At 51.8% G+C, this 24,736-nt stretch overlaps 10 protein-coding genes across 10 annotated transcripts; 5 read left to right on the forward strand and 5 right to left on the reverse strand.

Moving 5' to 3' along the window:
* Positions 1–164: 164 nt before the first annotated feature.
* On the reverse strand, positions 165–1,884 carry BP01DRAFT_354915 (carbon-nitrogen hydrolase family protein). Its single transcript, XM_025574563.1, has 5 exons — positions 1,355–1,884; positions 812–1,302; positions 519–731; positions 408–452; positions 165–354 (listed from the first exon to the last, which is right to left on the reverse strand). The coding sequence occupies exons 1-5, from the start codon at positions 1,500–1,502 to the stop codon at positions 184–186; spliced, it is 1,068 nt and encodes a 355-aa protein (XP_025433107.1). The 5' UTR covers positions 1,503–1,884; the 3' UTR covers positions 165–183.
* A 351-nt stretch (positions 1,885–2,235) lies between these two features.
* Positions 2,236–3,670, reverse strand: BP01DRAFT_414549 (NAD(P)-dependent alcohol dehydrogenase). Its single transcript, XM_025579066.1, has 3 exons — positions 3,368–3,670; positions 2,530–3,302; positions 2,236–2,478 (listed from the first exon to the last, which is right to left on the reverse strand). The coding sequence occupies exons 1-3, from the start codon at positions 3,573–3,575 to the stop codon at positions 2,329–2,331; spliced, it is 1,131 nt and encodes a 376-aa protein (XP_025433108.1). The 5' UTR covers positions 3,576–3,670; the 3' UTR covers positions 2,236–2,328.
* A 1,276-nt stretch (positions 3,671–4,946) lies between these two features.
* Positions 4,947–6,530, forward strand: BP01DRAFT_315212 (uncharacterized protein). The gene is made up of 4 exons (XM_025572555.1): positions 4,947–5,234; positions 5,304–5,518; positions 5,568–5,778; positions 5,842–6,530. Exons 1-4 carry the CDS (start codon positions 4,965–4,967, stop codon positions 6,520–6,522), a joined length of 1,377 nt encoding a protein of 458 aa, XP_025433109.1. The 5' UTR covers positions 4,947–4,964; the 3' UTR covers positions 6,523–6,530.
* A 1,346-nt stretch (positions 6,531–7,876) lies between these two features.
* Positions 7,877–8,733, forward strand: BP01DRAFT_336644 (glycoside hydrolase family 11 protein; the record flags this gene model as incomplete). The annotated part of the gene is made up of 2 exons (XM_025573252.1): positions 7,877–8,195; positions 8,253–8,733. Exons 1-2 carry the CDS (start codon positions 7,930–7,932, stop codon positions 8,731–8,733), a joined length of 747 nt encoding a protein of 248 aa, XP_025433110.1. The 5' UTR covers positions 7,877–7,929.
* Positions 8,734–9,677: 944 nt separating this feature from the next.
* On the forward strand, positions 9,678–10,952 carry BP01DRAFT_364139 (uncharacterized protein; the record flags this gene model as incomplete). The annotated part of the gene is made up of 1 exon (XM_025576311.1): positions 9,678–10,952. One exon carries the CDS (start codon positions 9,678–9,680, stop codon positions 10,950–10,952), a length of 1,275 nt encoding a protein of 424 aa, XP_025433111.1.
* A 1,938-nt stretch (positions 10,953–12,890) lies between these two features.
* On the reverse strand, positions 12,891–13,641 carry BP01DRAFT_292210 (S-adenosyl-L-methionine-dependent methyltransferase; the record flags this gene model as incomplete). Its single annotated transcript, XM_025571683.1, has 2 exons — positions 12,891–13,050; positions 13,112–13,641. Coding segments are annotated over 2 exons (690 nt in total), but the record flags the coding sequence as incomplete, so codon positions are not given.
* Positions 13,642–15,376: 1,735 nt separating this feature from the next.
* On the forward strand, positions 15,377–18,177 carry BP01DRAFT_364141 (non-ribosomal peptide synthetase; the record flags this gene model as incomplete). Its single annotated transcript, XM_025576312.1, has 2 exons — positions 15,377–17,504; positions 17,546–18,177. The coding sequence occupies 2 exons, from the start codon at positions 15,377–15,379 to the stop codon at positions 18,175–18,177; spliced, it is 2,760 nt and encodes a 919-aa protein (XP_025433113.1).
* A 613-nt stretch (positions 18,178–18,790) lies between these two features.
* BP01DRAFT_390247 (uncharacterized protein) lies at positions 18,791–19,931 on the forward strand (the record flags this gene model as incomplete). Its single annotated transcript, XM_025577985.1, has 4 exons — positions 18,791–19,261; positions 19,324–19,401; positions 19,512–19,721; positions 19,817–19,931. The coding sequence occupies exons 1-4, from the start codon at positions 18,843–18,845 to the stop codon at positions 19,929–19,931; spliced, it is 822 nt and encodes a 273-aa protein (XP_025433114.1). The 5' UTR covers positions 18,791–18,842.
* A 1,409-nt stretch (positions 19,932–21,340) lies between these two features.
* Positions 21,341–22,043, reverse strand: BP01DRAFT_380978 (MARVEL domain-containing protein; the record flags this gene model as incomplete). Its single annotated transcript, XM_025577267.1, has 4 exons — positions 21,341–21,476; positions 21,534–21,659; positions 21,726–21,838; positions 21,897–22,043. 4 exons carry the CDS (start codon positions 22,041–22,043, stop codon positions 21,341–21,343), a joined length of 522 nt encoding a protein of 173 aa, XP_025433115.1.
* Positions 22,044–22,494: 451 nt separating this feature from the next.
* On the reverse strand, positions 22,495–24,644 carry BP01DRAFT_227267 (protein kinase). The gene is made up of 5 exons (XM_025571186.1): positions 24,199–24,644; positions 23,808–24,145; positions 23,423–23,751; positions 23,129–23,375; positions 22,495–23,079 (listed from the first exon to the last, which is right to left on the reverse strand). The coding sequence occupies exons 1-5, from the start codon at positions 24,501–24,503 to the stop codon at positions 22,928–22,930; spliced, it is 1,371 nt and encodes a 456-aa protein (XP_025433116.1). The 5' UTR covers positions 24,504–24,644; the 3' UTR covers positions 22,495–22,927.
* Positions 24,645–24,736: the final 92 nt, after the last annotated feature.

Consider the following 24,736-nt stretch of genomic DNA (forward strand, 5'->3'; position numbering starts at 1 on the left):
TCGGGTGCGAGTGCTGCCGGTCACTGCGGATGCTTCGCGGAGGAGCTCTCGCTCCTTTCAAAAGAGATCCGCGAATAGAGAGAGACTACAAAAGAATTCTGATACTCGAACAGAAAGCGTCGCTCATTCTAAAATAAAGTACACAGTGGAGAGTTTAATCAAGCCCCGCTCAGCTCGTCCCCCTTAGTTCTCCTCAGCAGACCCAGGGGCATCCAGTGGAGTTGACAGTCCCACACGGTCCACAGTGCGAGTGTACGCCACTCCACCATTGATACGGTCTTCCTGCACGACGAGATCCTTGCGATTGGAGTCCACCAACAGGCGAATCAGGTCGGGGCGCATGTAGTGGCCGCCCTACTTGTGATTAGCACGCGTCTTTGGAAGCGAGGAAGCAGGGAGATACTCACAAAGTCAGCAAGAGCCTTGGAAAGGTGGCATTCGTCCAGGTTAATCTAAGCCATGTTCGTTAGTCTGCCTAGTCTTTCGAACAAAAAGAAACCTGGGAAGAAGCGGCTTACGTCGACGAACAAAAGACCCTCGAATTCGGTGCTAGGGTGGGGCACCAGGTTCTGGCCGTCGGGGCCAAAGATGCGGCCGTGGCCGTTGTAGAGCTTGGGGTCGTCGAGTTCCTTGCCGGGGGGAGTGTTCATCTTAATACCCTCGGCGCTGATCATCTGCCACGGGGCGAGAGTGTAAGTGCCCGTCTCGATGGCGTAGGCGGGGGTGACAATCTGGGCCATCTTGATCAGTATCAATAACCCAACACTTTGTCTCAGATGGGCTTGTCTAGAAGAAGGGAGAAGGAGCGTACATCTGCATTCGATTCGGCATAGTTGGTCGCCGGATCAGGGTGCTGGCGGGTCTGGGTCTTGGGGTATAGGGGCCAGGCAGCAACGTGGACCTGCTCACCCAGCGAGGCGGCGTACGCTTTCATGAAGGGGTTCATGTTCTCCCAGCAATTCAGATGGCCGATGCGGCCGATCTCCGTCTGCATGACCGACTCGGTGGTGTCGCCGGTGCCGTCTCCGAAGACCAGGCGCTCGACGTGGGTGGCGCGGATCTTGCGGCGGTGGTTGATGATCTCTCCCTCTGGGGAGATCATCACCTGCGTCGTGTACAGGCTGGCCAGGTCCAGCTCCGAGTAGCCCAGCGAGACAAAGATCTTGTTAGCGCGTGCCGCCTCACGGATGCGGCGCATCTCCTCCGAGTCCGAGGCGAGACTGTTCTCGCGGTACTTCTTGAGGAGCGGGAGGCTCTCCTGGTAGGTCACCTTCCACATCCAGTAGGGGTATCCAGGGATCCCTGGCATTGTTAGTGTGGTACGTGGATGAATGGATAACGGTCAAGGCCGTACAGAGCTCAGGGAAGGCAATGAACTTGCAGCCAGCCTTTCCGGCCTCGTTGATCCAGTGGATGGTCCGGCGAGTGGACTCCTCCAGATTGAACCAGCCAGGCTCGGCGTTGACGGCGGCAGCCTTGTACTTCTTGAGAACGGGGGCCATGGCGATGGATATAGTTGATTGATGAGAGCAGTGATGCTTTGCTAGGCTTGTTGTACCGGTGATGCTGATAATAGAGAGAGACAGACAGCAACACAGTAGCCTTTTTATATCTTCGCAGCGCACCATCCCCGAACTCTGACCGAGTCATGTCCAAGTCCTCATCCTCGCTCGATTCGGCCGACACGGAATCGGGCTCTGCTGATGTGAAAGTCGTGAGGAGTCGTCGCCTCTCTGCAACACAGTATCAATCTCGATCGTACCATGATCCGGGGTTTGGTAGTGCGGAGAAGCGGAATAGAGGAATGGGTGGATGAAACAAGCCCGTCAGACACATCGATAGGTCTTCGAAATCAGTGACTTCTGTCAATAATGTGGCGATGTGTTGGAGGGACAGAGCCCCGCACAACTCCCCGGCGGCGGTTTCTTCAGCTGATTAAGCAAATCCCGTCCCGCACTGAGGCTGTTGCCCGTTGCCCAGCCGGTTAATTCACGGAAGTAACCTTCCCTGCGCTTAGGGCTGCCCTCACTTACGCCGTACATAAGTAATCACTCATCAACGCTCTGACTGTCAGACCTGAGTGTCATATCAAATCCCGGCATTGTCTTCCGGGTCATGCCACCGGCTTGATAGCCCGACTAACAATCATCACTGCAACTCTTCCCAACACTTCACATCGCACAGACGTAATGATTACTCGACACTGGATTATACGAGACGAGTTTACTCCTCGCCGAACTATACGAAGCTATAATTACACCCCACTTTATACGAGGCGACGATTGCTCCACGCCGAGCTATACGAAGTGAGATTATCTGAAACATGGCCTACTCTGTCCAATCCAGCACAGCTTTGATAACTTTCCCGTCGTGGACATCCGCAAACGCCTGCTCATAATCCCGGACCTTGTATACTTTGATCAGCTTATCGACGGGAAACTTCCCTCGAGAATACTGATCCGCTAGCCATGGCACAAACTATTGAAGTCAGTCGACTCACCGGACTTTCTACAAGATTATGAAACATACCTCGGGCGGATACACATCGCCTTCAACACACCCAATGTACTCCTTCCCACCCATCAGGTGAGCAAAGAGATTGATCTGCACATTATCAGCTACGCTTGTCATGCCCACCGAGACCGCGCGCCCCCGGGCACACAGCGAAGCAAGCATATCCGACACCACGGCAGGCACTCCGGAGCACTCGACCGCCAACTGCACGCTCTTACCCCCGGTCAACGCCTGAATCGCGAGAACGACTTCCTGCTTCTTCGCATTGATCGTATGAGTGGCCCCTAACTCTGCGGCCATCTGCAACCGACTCTCCTGCACATCGACCGCAATGATAGGTTCTGCGCCCGCAATTCTCGCCGCCATCACCGCCGCCAACCCCACTGCCCCCGTTCCAAACACCGCGACACTCTGCCCCGGCTGAGTTTTCAGCACGTTCAGCACAGCTCCCGCGCCCGTCTGTATACCACACCCCAACGGCGCCAGCATCGTGAGATCTGTTTCTGCCGGCACCGGGATCGCACACCGCGCTCCGACGACCGCCACCCTGCTAAAGCACGACTGCCCGAAGAAATTAGACCATACCCCCTCTCCTGTCACCGTCCGCAGAGCAGAGGTGCCGTCTTCCCGATGGCCCGAGCTATTCAGGAGTCTCCATGCGTCGCAGTAGGCAGGATGTCTGGCGACGCAGTTGTCGCAGCGCTCGCAGAAGTCAAAAGACAGGAGGACTTTATCGCCGATACGGATATGGGTAACGTTCTCGCCCGTTTGACGGACGATTCCTGCGCCTAGTTGGTGAAGTTGGGCTTTAGTAACTGGGTGTATGGGACGGGGGCCTTGCTCGGGTGCTTGCCTTCGTGGCCGAAGACCCCGGGCTGTCGGCTGGGGATTTCGCCGTCCATGAACATTAGGTCGGTGTGGCAGATGCCCGTGGCTTGAATGTCAACTACGATCTCGTTGGGTTGAAGGTCGTAGATGTGCAGTGTCTCCCAGACGAGGGGCCCGTGGAGCTCGTGAAGGACAAGCGCCTCGGTGGCGATGATAGGCTCGGTGATCGTCATGTTGCTGCTGTTCTTGATCACGTAGCTTGCCTTGCTGTGGTGTAGTCGTGAGGGTCACTAAATGAGAGACTCTTGTGCCCTTTCCGCGATTGTAGGCAGTTGTTTCAATGGTAACTTAAGTAAGAAGACACAGAGCGGAGGGGCATGCGAAAAGCGGGGTCCTTGCATTCAAGTGTGCGGAGTAACTGGGTTCGGGTTGCACGGAGATAACCTTGCATGTCACTGTTGCTGCCTGGCTGGATCTTACCTGGTAGTTGGGTATGTAATTTTTGTGCAGACCCAAAGTCTGTTACTTGAGAGTACGTGGTTCAAATGGCCAGTGTGTCTTATATCTGGGTATCGGACAACAAGAAGGTCGTAATCAGAACTCTGAAGACGAACTTGTCGATTGTTTCTGATACTGTGGCTTCCTCAGATTGTTCATTGATATGAAATCTTGTTTATAAGTATACAGAGGCGTGTTTTCCAAGAGGTTGGTACGTTTTCTCCAAAGGGCCCGTTATGTTCATACATATCGCCGCGCTTTCTCCATATGATCCTCAGCAATTTTTGCACCTGGATACTACAGTGACCGAAACTGGTACTTTCAACCCAGGCTCCTGTGTGTTATTCCGTTCAGAAGAAAGGCAATAGGATGAAACCAAATTGACTATAGTAGAATCCCATTGGCGTTGATCCTAGATTTCAGCCATTCGTCAGGCCAAGCGCCAAAGTTGTTGCCTGAGGCAAGAACTCAAAGCCGCTGCGTAGCCATTCAGTCATTCGCAAAGTCTTATAAGATAAACTATTCCTGCAAATAGACCGACTACACAGCCAGGATCGATTTGAAAGGTCAAGGTATTCAGACCGAATCCGATATTCAAGGCTCGGCGGTCTGAATCTACAGTCGGCATTCATGACAGCACAGCCATTCTGCACTGCCTGGCTCAAGAGACCTATTACGCTTCAGGCCCCTTCGCGCGCGGAGTAGTGCATCATGACGCTACCGTAAACCGTAGCGGTTTGTTATCCATTTGTATTGAACTCATGAGTTATAGGCAAATGGAGTATTGTGACGGTCCGGCCCGAGACTGGCGGACGGGAACCGGTGGAAGCGGCCACAGCTCGAAGTATGAAGTATGAAGGAGCTAGGCTCGGGTCCGATGAGACATCATGCGCTACAATGTTGAATCAGTCTGATTCAGACTTTTCTTGCTTTGCCACAACAAGCTTGAGTAGTAAGCACATCGCTACTCGATTTTAGTCGGCAGCTGATTCCCCACAAGGCTAGCCTGGGCGGCTACATGGAGACCAGCACGGTCCGGTGCCTTATGAACTCCACACCAGCCCCGCCCTCTCCCAAAAAGCAGACCTCAGACGTTACAACTGTTTCCGACGGTCGCATCTACGATGACGGGAAATACAACGTTAACCGTGGTTCAACAAGGATGGGTGGACGAGCCCTATACGCGTGGAACGTGGAGTATTATCTCTACCTGCTTGTTGACTATCATTCTTTGCTGCTGGACGGCTGTCTTGCCCAATATCCCTGCTCGTAATGACCGCTGGTATGATCGTCTACGGGACCGATTGCACCTCTTCTCAATCGGGCTGTTAGGGCCTGAATTCCTACTCATGCTTGCCCTGGGCCAGTGGTCCTCCGCCCGGGCATCAGTTAATGTCAGCATCTTCGGTCGGCGACCACTCGATCTGATTGCTGACATTCTTTAGAGCTTCGAATGCATGAAGAACAGCAGCCAAGGCAAAGCCACAATCCCATGGACACTGACTCATGCCTTCTATGCTGACATGGGAGGATTTGTGCTGAATGGGGAGGGAATCGACAGCCCATTTCCTGTCAACGCGGAGCAGCTCTTTTTCTTGGTCAAGGAGAAGTATATAGATTACCCAGAGGTCACAGAAGATGATATCAAGGATCGGAACAAATCCGACGGCTTCTCTCGGTGGGTTTGACTGAGGTGAATGACTAGAGTCAAGCTAACTGAGCCCCAGCGTGATCGCAGCATGCCAAACACTATGGTTTGTGGTGAACAGCACCACACGTGTAGCCCAGGGCCTCTTCTTGACAACACTCGAGCTCACAACCATCTCGTTTGTGGTGGTATTTCTAGTGACCTCATACAGCTGGAAGCATAAACCATCGAACATCAGCAGTACTATACCGATCACAACCAAAACGCCAATCGATGCCATCCGGGAAAAGGTTCGATGCCTTCTCCCTGACTCTGATCAAGGTTCCGATCCACTGACAAGGGCCATCCACTAGCATTGCGATTATCCAGACCAGCCATGGCATGAGACTCCCCTAGACTTTGCCTGCCACGACGTCTCCTTCTGCCAAGTCCACTGGCGCCACTACACTCGGCTACTCCAGAAGATGCACCTTTCCATTTTCTCGCGCCCCATGACCGCTCGCCCTCGAAACCGCATTCCCAGCGACAACTTTCTGGGTACCGACCTACAAGCCGATATCGTCGCGACTCCGACTCTTATCGTTGTCGGTGTGATGTTCATGTTCGCCTGGAATTCTCACTTCCCCAGCCGAGCCGAGCACATCCTCTGGCGCACCGCCAGCATCTACAACCTCGTCTTCACCATCGTCGCCGGCCTCCATGCCGGCTATTGCGATAAGGTCCTTCTCCCGGGCGAGCTGAAGAAGGCCCGTTCACTGCCTTGGTACGAGCCGCAGCGGCCACCGCCGCCCCCACCAGTCTCTCGCAAATGGGACTTTTGGCGGCGTCTGGCCATCCGAATGCGCAACTTGGATCCGTCCCGGAATCCCCGGTCGCATGTGCCTCTGCGCGTGCTGCTGCCGACCACAGTGCTCTGTGCGCTGTATTGCCTGGGACGGGGTTACATACTGGTTGAGGACTGCATTGGGCTGCCGAAATTGCCGGAGTCGGCGTTTCGCACGGTTAGCTGGTCGGTTTATGTTCCGCATCTGTGACCGAAAACTGGGTGCTTGATAGATCTAGAGCAATGTACATAAACTTTGTAGCTTTATACAGTATCAAATCCTGAACAGATCTTGGATATTATCCTAGTTGGAGTATAACATGATGGTTGCTGGCAAGTCCTGGAAACTGTAGATTAAAAGCTTATTGAGGCATGAAATGAGAGAGACGATCTGGATCCCAGAACGCCCCAAAGACAAACTGATTCTTACAGCGTAAGTGTGTTGATGGCCATCGAGGACCCCCTCCCTAAATCGGGCATACACCGTAAAGCCGGACCCGCCACAGAGGTCAGCAAGACGTTGGCAACAGCACGAGGAGACGCACTGGTGTCGCCTGCTTATTTCTGGCTAAAGTTCGGTTCAATGCTGACCCATACTTTGGGATCGATAGTCAATGTAGAGAACGCGACTAATGGGGAGTGATCAGAAAACCCGCTAGTGGTCCACAGACTGCAATTCGTATTGCAATTGAGAATAAATATATTGTCTTGCTCGACCATAAACAACACATTATCTACCTATCGAGGTCTAACGTCGTGCAAGGCTGATTTGGACCAACGATGGGAAACACAGATTTGATGCGATTTCGTTCCCGCTCCGGTTGTGCACCTTATGTTCAGAGGGGAAATCCAAAGAGCCTCACACGGCGATGAAGGTTGTTCTAAATTGCCTGAGAACAAGGCTGGTCTTCAAGTGACGCCGTCCATGTTCTTGCAGGGTTCAGTCCAGGCTCCTCTTCTATGCTGGAAACGTCAGTCGACCCCTGAATGTGGGCTTCTTCGGAAACCTCGGTTTATTTGATTTAGCTTCCTGTCATGATTTGATCCAGTCGCCAGACTATTGGCCAATGATGTAGACTACTCGAGAAATGGGGCTCTTCACTTTCATTCGGCATTGAGCCATGTGCTAAAATAAGTACCGCGGAGTGCTTGATTCAGGTTGACGTCCGTGTCGGAGGACATCACCATGAACGTGATTAGGGTCGACTATTCAGCCATTCCTCACCCTGAAAAATACCGGTGGTGCCCCACTTTCTTCACCAGTGTTTACGCTACCATGGCTGGTTGTGGTTGTGGGGGGTTCCGGGCTGGACGCATTGGCGACGGGCCGGCGGAGAAAAAGTGGGCGGGGAGATCAATATGAAACCCAAGAGGGCGACTAGGATGATTCAGGAGCGCGCCTCCGAGCTCCCGAACCACGAAATTTAATTTACGACAGACGTCGCTGTCTCCCTTATTTGATCCTTGCTCAAATTGTCTGCACTCCTGCTGGGAGTACTTATACACTCGCTATGGCGATCCATCTCCAGCGCCGCAAGCAGCGCTTCTTGTCCACTCACTACCTGCACCGTCGCTCACTCACTACATTCTTTGTCATTTCCTTCTCACTACCACCACAATGGTCGCGCTCTCTAACATTCTCCTCGCTCTTTCGGCCGCTTCGGGCGCCCTGGCGGCCCCGAACCGTCTGGCTCTCATGGAAATGGCCAAGCGCAGCCTGACCTCCTCCAGCGAGGGTACCAGCAACGGCTTCTTCTACTCCTTCTGGACCAATGACGAAGGCTCGGTCACCTACACCAACGGCGACGCCGGCGAATACTCTGTGGAATGGAGCGACGCTGGTAACTTTGTTGCCGGCAAGGGCTGGAGCACCGGCAGCGACCGGTAAGTTATGCTGCCTCCATCTCCTGCGACCGCCATTACGTCTGACACGCCCATCAGTGAGATCACCTACTCCGGTACCTGGACCCCCGTCGACAACGGCAACAGCTACCTCTCCGTCTACGGCTGGACCACGAGCCCCTTGGTCGAGTATTACATCGTCGAGCACTACGGCGACTACAACCCCTCCAGCGGATTGACCGAGCTGGGCACCGTGACCAGCGACGGCAGCACCTACAAGATCTACGAATCGACCCGTACCGATGCCGCCTCCGTTGAGGGCACCAGCACCTTCAAGCAGTACTGGTCCATCCGCGATGACGCTCGCGTCGGCGGCACCGTCACCACCAAGAACCACTTCGATGCCTGGGAGAGCTTGGGTCTGGAACTCGGCACCTTCAACTACCAGATCGTTGCCGTTGAGGGCTACGAGAGCAGCGGATCTGCCGCCATCACCGTTGACAGCGCCACCCACACCACCGTCACCACCCAGAAGAGTGTTGCTACCACTGCTGCTGAGGAGGATGAGGAGGACTGCTAAGCGGTGACTCTGGGTAATACTGGGGTGTTTATAGTCTCTCGGAAGGAGAATTGATTTTAATACTAGAATTCGTGATTTGGTGGCCGGTGTAATGTTCTTTGTAACTGTTTTTCCGTTGTTGCGGACAGCTAAAGTTTGGATGAAGGTTTCTTGCGGGTGCATGATGGGGGCCAGCGCCGACAGTCTGAAGTACGTGGACCCTAAGTGTCGTAACTTTTGTCGCTTTCCGCTCTGGGCCAACTCAAATACTATCGCTTCATGTAAATTGTCTCCGTCATGCTACATTCACGTGCACATGAAAGTGACAAACATCATGCCAAGCAAATATCTTGATAGTCATCCCATTCCATGCATATGACTAAGGGCTCAGTATGGAGTTTAGGTGTATGTCCTTTTCTCCAACCTCTTCCCCCACTCACGATCGAGTGACGGATGCTTCATTCTCACGAGCCCTGAGGTAGCACAGAAGCTTGTGATAGCGCTGGCCCAAAATCATATCTTCTTCAGTCAGCAGGCTAAAGGTCGCGGTCCTGCGGAGATCGGCCACTTCTTGTGTCTGACATCCCCAGTCACTTGTTACTGCCAAGCCTCGACTGTCGCGTAAGGGTCTGGCCCATGTAACAACAGGAATAATAGCCGCTGCAATGGTTATATGCACATTTCATCCCCATTTAATTTCAAGTTTCTTCGAGCCTTCATCACTGTCTATAACGCACCTGAGCGAAAGCTCTTTATAACATGCTGCACATTAGTACACATTTACAGTGACGAGGAACTACTCGGACAACGTGGAGTCATCTTAACTGAGTGGGTCTAGAGGCCGTTCCACTTCGTCGACAGCTACCACCAGCTACGGAACAAGCTCCGGATGCATGAGTTGAAGCTTTCCTCTCCAACTACAATGGTCTCACGATTGGTCATCGAACCACTGATCAGAGCACACCATGAGCGAGCCGATTGTGGTTCTTGCGCTCTTGATGGGAGCGTTGGCCAGTTATCTTCTTCTCTTCTCGCGCAAATCGGCCCACGGCCCATTGACCGGATCAAAATTAGATGTTGACGCTGGCGAGGATACGATAACGATGCTAAGGAGATCCACTCTTGCCACGCGTCTTGCGAGACCGGGAGCGCCGATCATGAAGAGGCTGTTCAGTGTCAGTAATCCGTTTGTCTGCGACTCGGCAGCAGTACAATCTTCCTATCGTCAAGCAGTGTACAAGGCCATTGCCCAGGTGGACGACCGTGCATGGGTAGCGGTCGCTCGTACAGTGGCGAGAGCTGCGAAGCCTCTTCTATGCCGACGCTCGTGGCCTAACGGCACTGACACCATCACGGCCGATCTGAGACATATGAGCCTCAACACATCGCTCGCTGCCGTGCTCAAGACCTTCTTTGACATCGACGACGTCCCGCACGAGCAGCTCAGCTGGATCGCCTACGAAATCCACCACGTTATGCACCATGGCAAACTCTTCCTCCTGACCGGTGCCTCCGTCCACGAAATCCCAGAAGACTTGCTGCGCCGCGTAGACGCCCTGATTCAGACTCTACAGAACCTTTTCACAGAGCACCAAGTATCGACAGAGCTCGCGCAGACAATCCTCTACTCCGTCTCCGGGTCCCCCGACGACTTCAACCCACTCAACCTCCTCATTCCCGCCTTCGAAGCACCCTGGAGAGCAAACCTGTACACAATCCTCTCGGTCCTCCAGCCCGGCCCAAGCAGCCCAGACTATCTTCTCGCACTGCGAGGCTGCCCAGCCGCGCACCCGCTCCCCCCTCTCGCCCAAGCAATCGCCTACGAATCTCTTCGCCTCTACCCACCCGTCCGCCGTGTCAGTCGCATCCCCAGGTTTGTCGACATCGAAGCCATCCAACGGGACCCGGTCCACTGGGGCTCCACCGCGCAGCGCTTTGATTCGAGCCGGTTCTTGAAGGCCGACGGCAAACACGTCCGCTCGTCGCTCGTCGGATCGCAGCAATTCGCGTGGATTCCGTTTGCGGCTGGGGCGATGAAATGCCCGTCTTCGCGGGTGTTCTCGGCCCGCATGATAGTTGTCGTGGTGGGCGAGATCTTGAGGCATTTGTTTCCTGGTGACTCTCCGCCCGACTGGGAGATGACGGGAGAGGAGTGGGATGCGGCTGCTAGGCGGGGAGATGTCTTGCGTTCGGGGCGGAATGAGTACAACGGTGTCAACGTAGTTTCGATTCTGCGGTGATTGAAATGTGTCTCGGATTCTCGTCGGGCATCAAGATGTAGAAGTAGAATGAGTACCGGAAGGGAAGAGCCCGGCAGGCATGGTTGCGAAGGAGTTTTCTGGGTTGGTAGCATGATAATGCGTCTTAAATCAACTTCGCCGTCGTTTAAAAGTGCTCTTGTTGGCACTGACAAGCAGTTGGAAGAGCAAAGGCAACCATAAAGAAAAGACAAACGCACAATGACGAATGGCTGGTATTCCGACAGTAGTGCATGAATGGATGGGCAAGATTGAAGCGGAAATGGAGAAGGAGCGGGAAGGTGACTTTGTAGGTCTAGCCTTACCCTCCCTCGCCATGCGATTTACAAATTGCTGAAACGAGAGAAAAGGAATATGGAGCAATGCAATATAGGCTGTAGCTTATTTGAGGATGGCTGGACATAAGGGGAGACTGTACCTGATATCTTCTCCCAACGAAACATTGTATCCGACGATGACTGAGCTTTGAGTGGTTTGCGAGCATTCACTGCAAGCCGTAATATGCGTGGCCAGGGAGTGTATGGGTCATCGAGTTGACCCTTGCGTGCAGCACAGCGCTCTTTTCAAAGCAGACTGTATATCATCCTTTCCTAAGCTAGAAACGCAAGACGCAAGTTGTTGGACTAAACGCGGAGTAGTCTTGATCATAAGCTCGCTTATTCGTGCTTACAGAATATCTTGAACCGTCTAGTAACCCGGTCCCCCCGAGTCCCTTCTCTCCCCCGGCCCTCCTTCCCTAGGGCCCTCCCGCCCGCAGACTCTGTAAGCCAACCCTTAGCCCTCCTCCATAAAAAAGCCTTTAAATCATGTAATTTATTCACCCCTCTTCATCTATTAGAGTATTTAGGGTTTCTAAAAGACTCAATATACTATTATTCACTTCCAGAATACTTTTATTATTCTTTTTTACTAGGGATAGTCAAAAATCATTTATATTTTTTATTCTTTCATGTGTGATTTTACCAGTAGATTTCCCATTTGCCGAGTGGCCGCAATGATCTTCCGTAATATTTGCCGCCAGGGGATCCACAGTTGACAACACACCTTCCCAATTGACCTGAACATTACATCAACTGCACTATCAGTGCTCTCTGTCTTGAGGGACGATGTTCATGATGTGATGAATGAGATCTTGCGCCTCGTGAACAAGAATGGAATCGTCCCGGTGAGACCGTCTGCCCAGCATCCTCTCTATCCTTTACTGATCCCGCTTCACAAGACATATTTTGCTCCAAGCCGGCCACGAGTTGACCCTGTTGTCTGTGTAAACGTCCTCAGTCTTTTCGCCAAGAATGGTCGAGAGACACATTTACAGGCCACCTTCAACTTGGGTGCTAGATGTCCTTCGCCATCGAGCCCACCTCCAGGGCACGTCCTACTACACTAGTCCCGACACTTTCTTGTATACTTTGGTGGCCCGACTCTCTGTGTTCCTGACGAATGATACGTTCCGCGGTCGACTGTTACCTCTTTCATTCGACCACGTGCGTGAACGAATTGGCGCTCATAGTGACTCGGTGTCACTAGCTATGCGCCTTTACGCTGCAACATGCTCGCGATGTTCAATACCCATGACGAGAGAGCATTGCGGGATATACAGTGTGAGGATGGCGGGTTCCCAGCTGACTGGGTGTATAAATATGAATCTACGGGTGTGAGGGATTGGGAATAGGGGCTTGACTACTGCCATCGCTATCAAGGCCATTGAAATGACACCTGCTGCGTACGAGCCAGGCGAGAAAAACCGATCACAGTGGTGGTTCTGGGGTGGAGTGGAGTTCTTGAACCTGTTCACGTTCTGGAAAGCTTGATCATAAGGCAGGCTTTGATTTCATTGTCATTGCTAATAGGTCAATCTTCTGCGACTCTTGCATGCATTCACTGTCCAAGCCATTGTTCTAAACAGCACTAGCAGAGAAATCAAGTCCAGTAAGATTCAATCAGGGCCAATTCAGACCCTGGAATATAGTTGTACCCGAGTAGCTGGAATCTGGTGTCCGCGGCGCGGAAAAGCCGAGTCCAGTCCTCAATGTCCCGCTCATAGGAATTGAAAAGGCTAAACATCCCCATGCTCATTTTACTGTCGCGACATGTCAGCTCATCCATGCCCACGACGAACGAAACAACAAGGAGGAACATACCGGGCCAGTCTCTCTCTGTATACCGAGGCTTCCCCGGGCGCGGGCATACAGATCTCATTCACAATCACCCGTGCCCCCGGCTTCAGCGAGGGGACCAGCGCAGAGAGGATTTTGATGCAGTATTTGTCCGACCAATTGTGCAGAATCCAGCGGAAAAAGTACGCGGAGGCGACAATCGGTTGCGGAGAGAAGAAGTTGTGCGCCATGAAGCTCACACGGTCGGTCAGCTCGGGTGGACGGTCGGCGGCCTCTGCTCCGGCTACGGTGGATTCGAGATCTTGCACAATAAACCTCATTGCTGGATATCTCGAGACTACAGCTACCGCAACCTGGCCTCTTGAGCCTCCGATGTCGACGATGGTGGCCGCTCCTAGGCTACCCCAGTCGTATGCATCGACGACTCTTGACACCGAAAACATCTCGCTGGAGGCCCAGACGCTCATCGCCTCCGCCATCCAAGCGCCTCGCACGGGGTCATCAGCCATGAGCTCGTACATGGATTTGTCGGTGTTGTGAGCGAGAGAGAAGCCCTATACATTTATACACTAGTCACGTCTAGAAGAGAGGGCGTAGTCCACACCAGGAGCGTGCTTGTCAAACTTACCGTCTCATTGGGCCCATCTGACCGGGCCATTTGTCGAAAGCTTCGGCAGCCTGGGGGATGGCCAATTAGACTCAATCCAGTAGTTCTCATGGTGACAAATTGGACACCTACATGCAGAACACCGCTTGTCAATTCATCAATAGAGAAGGCAACAAGCGGAGCCATCTTATCATCCCTCAACGCCATGGACCTGCAGATGCTTGCTAACTTCGGGTCGCAGGAAAGGACTCGAGCGCAGTGGAAAGAGTTAATCGAGCCCGCTAGGCTCCAACTCAAGCAGGTCGAGTATCATGGTTTAGATCTGTATCAGGGGCTCATTGTTGCAGTTAAGCAGGGAGAAAGGGTTATGTAGCGATGCTTATGTTTCCCTTACATGGTTATCTCGGCCGCGCCTTGGAGTTGACTCAATGTTTTGTGATTTCGCATTACAAATCGTACGCCCATGCCTTGAAGTCTAACTCAGGATGCCTCAAAAAGTGTGCTTCACTGCCAATGACCTGATCCTATATCGCCGCTACTGATGTTGTGATATTGGGGCCTTACCGTGACCCTGCCGTGAATGGATGCCATGCTTGCCTATATTTCGAAAGTAGAGTGTTCTGCTGAGGTACGGTGAAACCCAGACCAGAGTAAAATGAGCTGGCCGGGATGATACATTGATCTCAAGTTGCTACTACGAGCACCGGCCTTCAATTGCCTGACAGTGTTCTGTGCCCTTCTACCATGTTGGATACTTTTTCGTCACTATCAGATACCTCGAATGCAAGCGTCAATGACAATCCTCCAACAACCATCTTCTCCCGGGCTTCGCGGAAGTAGTATTTCTCATTCTCCTAAACTCTTTCTCGTCTGTTCCTGTTTGCTCCTCCCCGACAGGTTCTCTTTCCGATCAGGCGGGCCAGAGGTAGAGCCAAGGACACGGTTAAGACAGTCCCCACCCTAGAACCTGTACTCGATTGCCCTCTATTCCCCTTTCTTCAGTTTCTCAAAACCCATAGAGGGCTTCGTTCTCATTTTCCAGCGTGTAGGAGGGCGCCAACTGCTGGTTCTCCCCGTGATAAAAGACTCTTACGTCAGAGGAACCGCCCATATCAACACCACGCTCACAATCTCGTCCTTCAAGGACACTCGTCGCTCGCTGACATGGCCCTTATCATCATCACATGCCAGGGAATTCAGATAAGTTCGAGGTTGAGGTCGTATGCTTGCCCACAAGCTGGTGGTACAAGATCGTGATTCTAGATCACTCATTGTGGGTGCCACTCTTACGCGCGTTCTTTTGTCATGATTATGGGAATGACGCATTTCAGAGTATCAATGAGCTCACTTGGGAATCTAACCACACACCATGCGGAACCCCATAAGATGGTGCGACCAAAAGGTCTAGAAAGGAATTCCATGGGAGCCCGCGATCTATAATTTTCGTGTCCGAATCATCAGTAGACTCTGTCATAACCGACAGTTTATCGATTGCTAATCATTCAGGTTTGACAAGAGATCTATGCCGATGTAAGCCCAAGACACTACGGGGACATATAAATAATCGCTTACATTGTGTTATCGCGCTAGCATCTGTTCAGACGGTTGAGAAAATCTTCTACCTCTAGAAGTCTATCAGAAGGTCATTCTTTCCTGAATTATCCTCCCAGCAGTAAGCCAGGATGTCGTTTGAAAACATAGTTCAATTGCTCGAGACCGTGGCTAGTGAGGCCCACAGTGGTAAGGTCATCTGTTACCCCTCTGGCCCGACCAAATGCCGCACATCACACTCCTATGGCGAGCTCCTGCACGAGGCACGCAGGGCTTGCCAAGCGCTTCGCGCTAGATTTAGTGACCTGGTCTCGGGATCTCCAGTCCTCTTGCATTTTACCTCTCATTGGGACAATATCGTCTGGTTCTGGGCTGTCATTCTGGCAGGATGTGGCCCTGTCATATCGACAGCGCTTCCTAACAGCCCGTTCCTTCGACTAGCTCATCTGAAACATCTATCAGTGATGTTGAAGAAGCCATTGTGTTTGACTAGAATGAGTCAAGTGCCAGAGTTTGATGATCAAGACGCAATCAAGCCCGTCTCCATCGAGTCTCTCTCATGGTCCAAAAGTCCTTCGACATATAACGCGACTGTCAATGCTAAGCCGGACGATACTGCAGTCATGCTGCTTACCTCTGGCAGCACTGGGAACTGCAAGGCTGTCTGTCTCGCTCATGGTCAAATCCTGGCAGCGATCACCAGCAAACTCGCAGTCATACCGCTTGCCGGCCAGAGCTTTCTGAACTGGGTCAATCTCGATCATGTCGCAGCACTCGTTGAAATCCATCTACAAGCAATGCTAGCTCGCATGGACCAGGTGCACGTTCCTGGCTCAGACCTCTTGTCGAGCCCCGCCACCTTCTTTGACCTCATCGATGCACACCGTGTGTGTCGCACGTTCTCGCCTAATTTCTTCTTGGCCAAACTCTGCACTGCTGTTCGAAGTCAAGAAGATTCACCGAAGTGGGATCTCAGCTGCCTGCAGTACGTCGCTGCTGGGGGTGAGGCTAACGTGACCCGAACCTGTGCCGAGATCTCACAACTGATGGTTCAAAATTGGGCGCCACCCAATGTGATCGTACCGGGGTTCGGTATGACCGAGACTTGTGCCGGGGCCATCTACAACACGCAATGCCCGGAGTATGACCTGCAGCAAAAATTGGAGATTACGTCTGTTGGCCAGTGCATGTCCGGGATTCGGGTTCGAATCTCAGATGGCTCGTCCGGCAATGGCTCGTCCGGCAATGACTCTGTCCCCAATGGCGAGATCGGAAACTTGGAGGTCACTGGACCTGTAGTTTTCAGATCCTACTTCAACAATCCCACAAACACGGCAGACTCGTTCACCAGTGACGGCTGGTTCAAGACGGGTGATCGTGGCATGCTGGACAGCAATGGATATCTCACATTGGCCGGTCGCGCCAAGGACACGATGATTGTCAACGGGGTTAAGTACGACCCACGAACGGTTGAACGAGCGCTCGACGACGCAGGCATTCCAGGGCTCACGCCTTCCTTCAATTGCTGTTTCTGCTCGTTACCAAGAGGAGCCGAAACCGAAGAGATTTGTCTGGTATACCTGCCAACATACCAGAATGATGATATTTTGGCTCGCGTTCAAACCACGGATGCCGTTTCCAAGACAGTGATGATGTGCATTGGTGCACGGCCACGGGTTATCCCACTCTCGAAATCTCTCCTCCGGAAAACCGCTCTGGGCAAGCTATCCCGGGCACATATTAAAGGGAGCTATGAGCGAGGCGAGTACCAGTTTTACCTGGATCTTAACACCCAGATGGTGAAGTTGTACAGAACAATCACGGAAGAACCTCCGAAAAACAAACTTGAAGCCACTCTACTGTCCATTTTCAACGACACTCTCGGTCTCCAGGACAGGGACTTTGGGGTATACAGCCCTCTCGTCGATCTCGGAATCACATCGATCGAGCTCATCAGACTCAAAAAAGCTCTCGATACACGGCTGGAGCTGTCTCAGGAAATCCCGATGATCGTGCTACTGAGGAATCAAACCATTCGAGCCCTAAGCGACTCCATCTGCGCCCTTCAGGCAGCCGACCGGCAAACCACTCATGTCTACAACCCGGTCGTCGTACTGCAGATTAATGGACAGAAAACGCCTCTCTGGCTCGTACACCCTGGGGTTGGAGAAATACTGGTCTTTCTCAACCTGACCAAATACATCCCAGATCGTCCCGTCTTTGCCCTCAGTGGCGAGGCTTCAACAGCTCCGAGGTACCGTTTACCAGCATCGACGAAGCAGTCACCACCTACCACGCAGCTATCAAGCAGAAGCAGCCACAGGGCCCCTACGCAATTGCTGGCTACTCTTACGGGGCCATGTTGGCCTTTGAAATCAGCAAACGCCTCGAGCATAATGGTGATACCGTTGCGTTCCTTGGCTCGTTTAATCTCCCGCCACACATCCGCTCGCGCATGCGGCAGCTAGACTTCCGGCAGTGCCTGCTGCATCTCGCGTACTTTCTAGATCTTACGAGCGAGGCCCGCGCGAGTGAACTCGCAACGGAGCTAGGAAAAGGCATGACCCGGGAAGAAGCGCTGGAGGTTGTCTGGCACAATGCAGACGCAGCTCGGCGGATGGAACTTGCTCTCACGCGGGAAGGTCTGCTGAAATGGGCGTGTCTTGCTTTTGGACTGCAGAGCATGGCAGTCGAGTATGAACCGTCCGGGTCGGTCATGGCCATTGATTGTTTCTACTGCATCCCTCTTGTCGGGGTTGCAACTTCCAAGCGGCAGTGGTACGACGAGCATATGGTCAAGTGGAGGGACTTTTCCCGTTCTGAGCCACGCTTTCATGATGTCGGCGGTGCGCACTACACAATGCTGGCGCCGGAGCATGTGTTTAGATTTCAGAAGACGTTGCGCCGGGCGCTAGAAGATCGAGGGCTTTAATGGCTCGGATTGTAATTTTGTCGGATCTCATGCCAGATATATGTGTTGCTGTCATCGTTTCTTGATTGCACATGAGAGACTGGTTTTGGAAAATGTTATCGGACCAAATGAAGCGTTTATTCTCCGCTAACCAGCGTCCAACTGTCCAGTATCATATGCATATCCTTTGCTACTACAGCCTTGCCTCGCCTTTCAACTGCTCATCTCACGGCCTCCGATTCGGCACTCGAATGGCTGACTATCCGGCTCTGCCGAGAGTTGGACCATCAACGCCACCCCTTCGTCTTACGTCCTCGTAATGAGTCCGGGACTATCGGCCTACGACCCTTGCGTTTCTTCATTTAGTAATCATTGCACATTGATTATAAGAACGCGACATTGGAGCTGAAGGATGCCAGCTGTCAGACCTCGCACTACTCATCACACGTCAGCATATAGATACTTGCATAATTGGACAGGGGGCTATTTCTCCCAAGCTGGCGGCGCTGCCTATGAAGGCAACTCCTCCCACCCGTTGCAGTACCTTGGTATTCACCACAGATCTACTTTCCGGAGCATTGGCATCGGGTTCTCTCTCATAAACCCGAGCACAATTCTCGATTCTGACGTGGCCCACACATGATCGACATCAAGGATCTCAGAGGTCCCTAGTACAACTGACTACGATGTGCGGCCGGATCGATCTCAACTGGCGGGCCGAAGATCTCCATGACATATCGACACGAGGTATTTTGATCTGGACTGATCTCGACGAACATCTTGCACAAACCCTCAAATCGGAGTCCACACGAACTCTGCCTGCACGGATAGCGAACTGTCATACCAATATTGTCATCTTCGTATTGTCGGGACTGTGCTTCCCTGTTATCGCTTGCCAGATTGAATATATAAACCCGCTCGCCGGCGGGACGCTACAAAGGTTGTGCTATACTTCTACCAACAAACCAGACACCCATCGCAAAGCCTACACCCAAGAAACCGAATCAATCGACACGATGATCCCCCTTCCCAAGACGACCACCCAACCCACCACCGACTCCGAGGTGACCATTCCTCTGCTCTACTACGTGCAGCGCATTCAACGGTAATCGCCCTCCTCGGTCTTGAATCTGATGGTCTAACTGACCCGGTTTGAAATCCGAAAAGCCTGATCTACGAAATGCCCTCCGACGAAGAGGCGATCCAAATGGTCACCGATACCTTTAGCCCCGATGCGACTTTTGAGTAAGCCTGATCCCTCCCTCGAGCCCCTCCTTCTGACGGCACACCCTTCCATCCAGACAAGACACCCACATCGCACCACCGGATTGCTGAAAACTGACTCGTTTCAACAGATGGAACTACGAACAGCTCGACCTAGACGGCTTCAAGAACTTCGTCAACAACTGGCGCACCCGCTACACTTTCCTCGATTTCCAATTCCACGAGGCGGTCGCGTCCCCTAACCCCGACGATGAGCAGGGTCGTGGTGGCACTATCGGGTTCGCGATGAGGGGTCGTGTCCTCGGCAAGGAGGATTCGAAGATGTATGAGGGGAAGGTTCAGTACGTCTACCCTGATTGATCCAGCAGTCAAGTGTTGTCTTGGCTTTTTTTGTGGGATTAGTTGCCTGTGAAATGATGCTGATATGGTTTACCAGTGCGATCTACAAGGTCGTGTGGGTGCCAGGTGCTGATGGGTCGCCTGATCGCCGGTTGATCACTAACAGCAACCAGGTGTTGCAGGGGCCGTACGTGATTGAGGAAGAGAGATGAGTACTTTACTCCAGGAGCTATACCTGTGAAGGCAAGGTTTCCTTGCTGTATGGAGAGTATCTCAACCAGGGGGTGTGGCTGATGCGAATTCGAGATCTAGGGAAGCTGGTTAGTCACTCTCAGTTGCAAGAGAGTGGGTCAATCGTAGCAGCCGAACGCAATAAGAATTAGTTAAGTTCTGAGTTATGTCCCAGTAAGCAGAATTGAACTGGAAAAAAAAGTAGACACTTCCCTTGCCCTTTTCCCGTACCCTTCTATGTGCATTGGCCATGTATTATGTTTCCCCGTTTAAAATGCCAGATGAAGTACAAGAGACTTGTTGGAGCAATACAAAGCGTAGAAGCGACGCTAGCAGGCCATTTCCCAATGCCGTCAATCTTCTTTCGTAACAGTGAGGCAAGTTCAAGTGGGCTTCTCGAGCATCGTCAGTACTCGTCCGAATCGTCATCAGAACCCTGATCATCGAGTACTGGCCCCGACGTAGAGCTCCGGGGCAGTCCAGTCTTCCTTCATAGCCTCTAGTTTCGCAAACAACGATGCCACATCTACCTCAACCTTGCGCTTCTGTTTGCGCGTGGTCAGGTCCGCCAGCCGAAGTTCCAGGCGGTATAACGATGCCACCCTCAGCATCGTTTGGAATAATTAGGATCTGTTGCCCAGAAGAAGCATGAAGACCTGGCAATCTACAATAGTGATTTGTACAGACACTTTTTGGTAACAATGACCTGACCATACTCATTATCTCACCAAAAAAAAAAAAAGAGAAAGAAAAGGAAAAAAAGGGAAAAAAGGGGAAAACTAATGCAAAACACGATAAGGGAGAGATGTTATTAGTAGTACTGGCCCTGTTGCCACTGAGTCTGACGCCAATCCCGTCTCTCGCGAGAGGTAAGAACAATAAACCTGATACCGGCTAAGCAAATGGATTGTAGAGACACTGCTTGCATGTGGGTCGACGCGACTTACAAAGCATGGATTATACCCGGAATGTCACCGAGCAGAGTCAATATGATGTTAATGCAAAGGTCGGGCCCACATCCTCGTTTTAGTAAAACGGCGAGCGGAGGAATGAATATTGCAAGGATAACGAGGCATACATCCCTAAAACAACAGATAGTATAGTTAGTATGTTCTTGTCATTCAATCTAAATGTGGCTATAAAGGCCCACTGACGAGGCTGTAGCTGGCATAATGGCGATGGTACCACTGCTGAATGTGCATACAAGTGGAAATAATGTCCTTGACGGATGTGAAAAGTTTCGAGGTTGATAACTCGTTATCTGAGAGCATAATGCTGAATTATAAATACAATTCAAGCTGCACCTCCCTTCAATTTCGCTGAGATCATAGACTTAATCGGTCCGTAGGGCGACCGAGGAGTCCCGAGACAGGTATCCTCCTCACCACCCCTACATCAACCCCGCATTAGCCAGGTTCTGGCCCAGACGTTCCTCGGCTCCACGCTCCTGCATCACTGGGACGGGCTTTGGCTTTGCCGAGTAGATATATCCGATTTCAAGGCCTAGTGCCATCAGGGAACAGAAGCTGTGCGAGTCAGTATTTCGCTGTCATCTCTCCGGGAGGCCTACAGACAAAACTTACAATGCGATGAAGCTGAACGCTTCCGCGGCATACTTCCTGCTGCAAGCTGTCAATCCATTCCAGAGAAAGACGCGGCAGTTGACAGCATCAAAATTCTGGGCCAGAAACACAAAGGAGACGAGCCATCTGTCAGAGTACTCGTCAGAACGAAGACCTACAACGGCACTCAGAACTGCATGATGGGATACTTACAAGTAGGACATCACTCCATCGGTCAAAAGTACTGGCCAGATGTGCCATCTCTGGCGCCGGATCATACAGCTGAAAAGCAGTGCCACCGCGGTTATAACAAGGCTCACAACCGCCTATAGTCATGTCAGTAGAATACAATCTTGGGCTTAAATAGGAGAGTAAAACCCATACAATAACCAAGGTATAGATGACCGTGAGGGTCTTTGTCTCCCGCACGGCCCAACCGGTGATCCCGAGAACAATGACTGCGCTGATGAACTGGATAATGCGGGGGAAGTAGGCTACGACGCCTAGAGGATGGTTGAAGAAGCTGTCCATGATCAAATAATTTTTCATTAATGAGTGGGGAGAAAAAGAATTGAATCTTTTCAAGGCAACCAGAGGTGTTATAATGTGTCAGGGGGATAGTGGGTAACCCAAGACTCCTATTCCCGCATCTTCTTTATCGTGAAAGTCCATGATCTCATTCCCCGAGTTGTGTATGGAACCGCGTCCCAATCTGGGCACCATCTAGTCAGAGAAATGAGATGGAAATGCGATGAATGGCTCAATGATTTCACCACTTGAAAGGAACAGTTAAGCGATGCTGAGTCATAATGGGTAAATGGGGCTGATTCGGCGCGGCGGGCGGGAAGGCGATCATTGCTGACCCTGCCAGCCTGCGAGCTCGGTCAGCAGTATCACCACAATCCGTGGTTCCCCTGAAAGCTTTCCACGGATAAACATCTTCAAGTCAGTTAGAGCCTATACTGTTTCAGCGCTATCCCTAAAGTTGATCATGCGCATAGTTGTGGTTTGAATCTTGGACTGTATTCCCACAACTAAAGCCAAATACCAAACTTCGTGCCTGGACTTTGCATCCTCATCGCTTATAGATGCCAAGCCTGTCAGTTTTCTTGAAGCTGACAACCTTACCTGGGAGGAGGGGTGACCCACAAGATATGCGCAGAGACTTCTCGAGTTTCACTTAGGTATGGAATGGGTGGGGTTCTTCTTAGAAAATAAGTAAGTAGCAATAGAGTCATCCTTCGACATCCACATGTTCAATCTTCCGGTCCATAGCCTGAGCATTATGTTTACTTGATAGGTAGATTTGACCGAAAATCTATGTGGTAGAGCGGAGGAGGTCTACTGAATGGCGGCTATCATACAATAAAGGGATCAGACTTAGTGTGTGTCGAACAGCAAAGCAGGGTGTTGGATCAGCTCGGCAGCCGTTGTTCTCTCTCTGCTGGATCCCACACAAGCATTCTCTTGGCCAAACTCAAGAAGGCATCTCTGTCTTCGTCGTTCAGCAATGGGAGACTATTCGCCAGGCTGCGCTTTGGGGTAAGGTCCGGATACATGAATTTGCCTGTTTTGGGATTAGTAACGCAGGCGTCAGATATCGGGGGCATGGGTACCATTTTCGTCAAAAAAGGGTCCATCGAATAGATCTTGTATTGTGTCGCATAACCTCCCATTACCACCTGCCATTCTAGCCTTCGGACCCCATGTCTCACCCGACCTTTCACGTGCTCTTGCAAGCATCTTTGGGGGGGGTGGCCCCAATAAAGCAATCATCTCCGCAAGATGTGATTTGGCATCATAACGACCTTGCGCATCATACACCTGTGTGAATAGCTGAGCCTCTTGGAGGAGGTTTTTAAGCTGCAAGGCGTTAGCGACAAAGCAATTGAAAAAAACATGAAACGCACCAAGACTCCTAGGTTCCAGATGTCAGCTCCTGTGTTCCAGCCACATCCTAGGATTACTTCGGGGGCTCGATAGGCATGTGGCTGAATTGGCCATATGCATTGGGCATCTGGATTTAGTTTGATCGCCGACCCGAAGTCGACAATCTTAGGGAGGCAAAGAAAACAGTTCTTTCCTTTCCTCAACCCTCCAAAGTTATTGTGAGGACTGTAGACAGGCCGACCCTCAGAGTCGAATTTATAGGCCATGGGCTCTTCGAGCTGCAACATCAAGAAGTCATCTAGGACTGTTGCGCTCTCAAAAGTCATCATGATATGGTCTGCTTTGAGATCTGCAGAACACCTAGTCAGTCTAGAACTACATAAGCAGGTGCTCGGGGCCACGTACCAGTGTGCACCAGCCGGCAGACACCATGTAGGTAATCCAGTCCAATGAGTAACTGCCTAATGTAAAGTTTCATCAGACGAGGAGGAACCAACCCTCCGACAAACCGGTCTCGAAAGTGACTAAAAGTTTCCCGCAGCGGCTCGTACGCCAAGCACAAATGCCTGCCTTCCTGGCTCTCGATGACAAAAGTTTCATGTGCGGTACGAACAAAAAGTCGGCCCTGATGCGTTGAATCGTTTTGCGGAATATGCCCTTCAAGTGTGCGTTCGTTTTCAATTTCAATGTTATTGGTGTTGCCAATCTTGAGCGCAACGACTGTCTCTGGCTGCCACCGGTAGCTGTATCACTGTTAGTGTGGCATCATTACCGAAGACATAGGGTGTGATCATACCCCCTGACATCCCTCGCCATCCATACAGTCGAGGTTGTGCCCCAGTTCAGCTTAGTGATAAGTTGGTATCGGCCGCCAAGGATCTCACCTGGCTTGGCGGGATAGTAGTCTTTGGACCTATAGCCAGAGTACCCATCTTCCTGGATAGGGTTGTCCCACACTGTGGGGTCTGGGGAATGTGGAATTGTCAGCGGCCTTTTGCGGAGGAACGTGAGGTTGCGCGAGGTTGTGTGCACGATGTGCCTTGGTTTATGCAACTTAAAAGGGTTGGAAAGTGGCTCAGCCGACAGTCGAAATTGTAACATGATAACTGGATGCTCTATCCAACAAATTTTCAACTGGAAGATCCACTATGACCCCATGGGGTGCGATAAAGGACACAGTAGCACGAAGATGGATACCTCCAACTTGAAATTGGCTGGGCCCTGTGCAAAATTCAAGGGCGCCTGTTGCCTCAGATATGTTAAGTACTGGACGGGGTCGCACAATGCGAGACTATTCTTAGTAAGTACATGTAAACATCATGTGACCCTCCAGC

The sequence above is a fragment of the Aspergillus saccharolyticus genome (genome assembly GCF_003184585.1).
Source record: "Aspergillus saccharolyticus JOP 1030-1 unplaced genomic scaffold BP01scaffold_8, whole genome shotgun sequence".
NCBI classification, from domain to species: domain Eukaryota; kingdom Fungi; phylum Ascomycota; class Eurotiomycetes; order Eurotiales; family Aspergillaceae; genus Aspergillus; species Aspergillus saccharolyticus.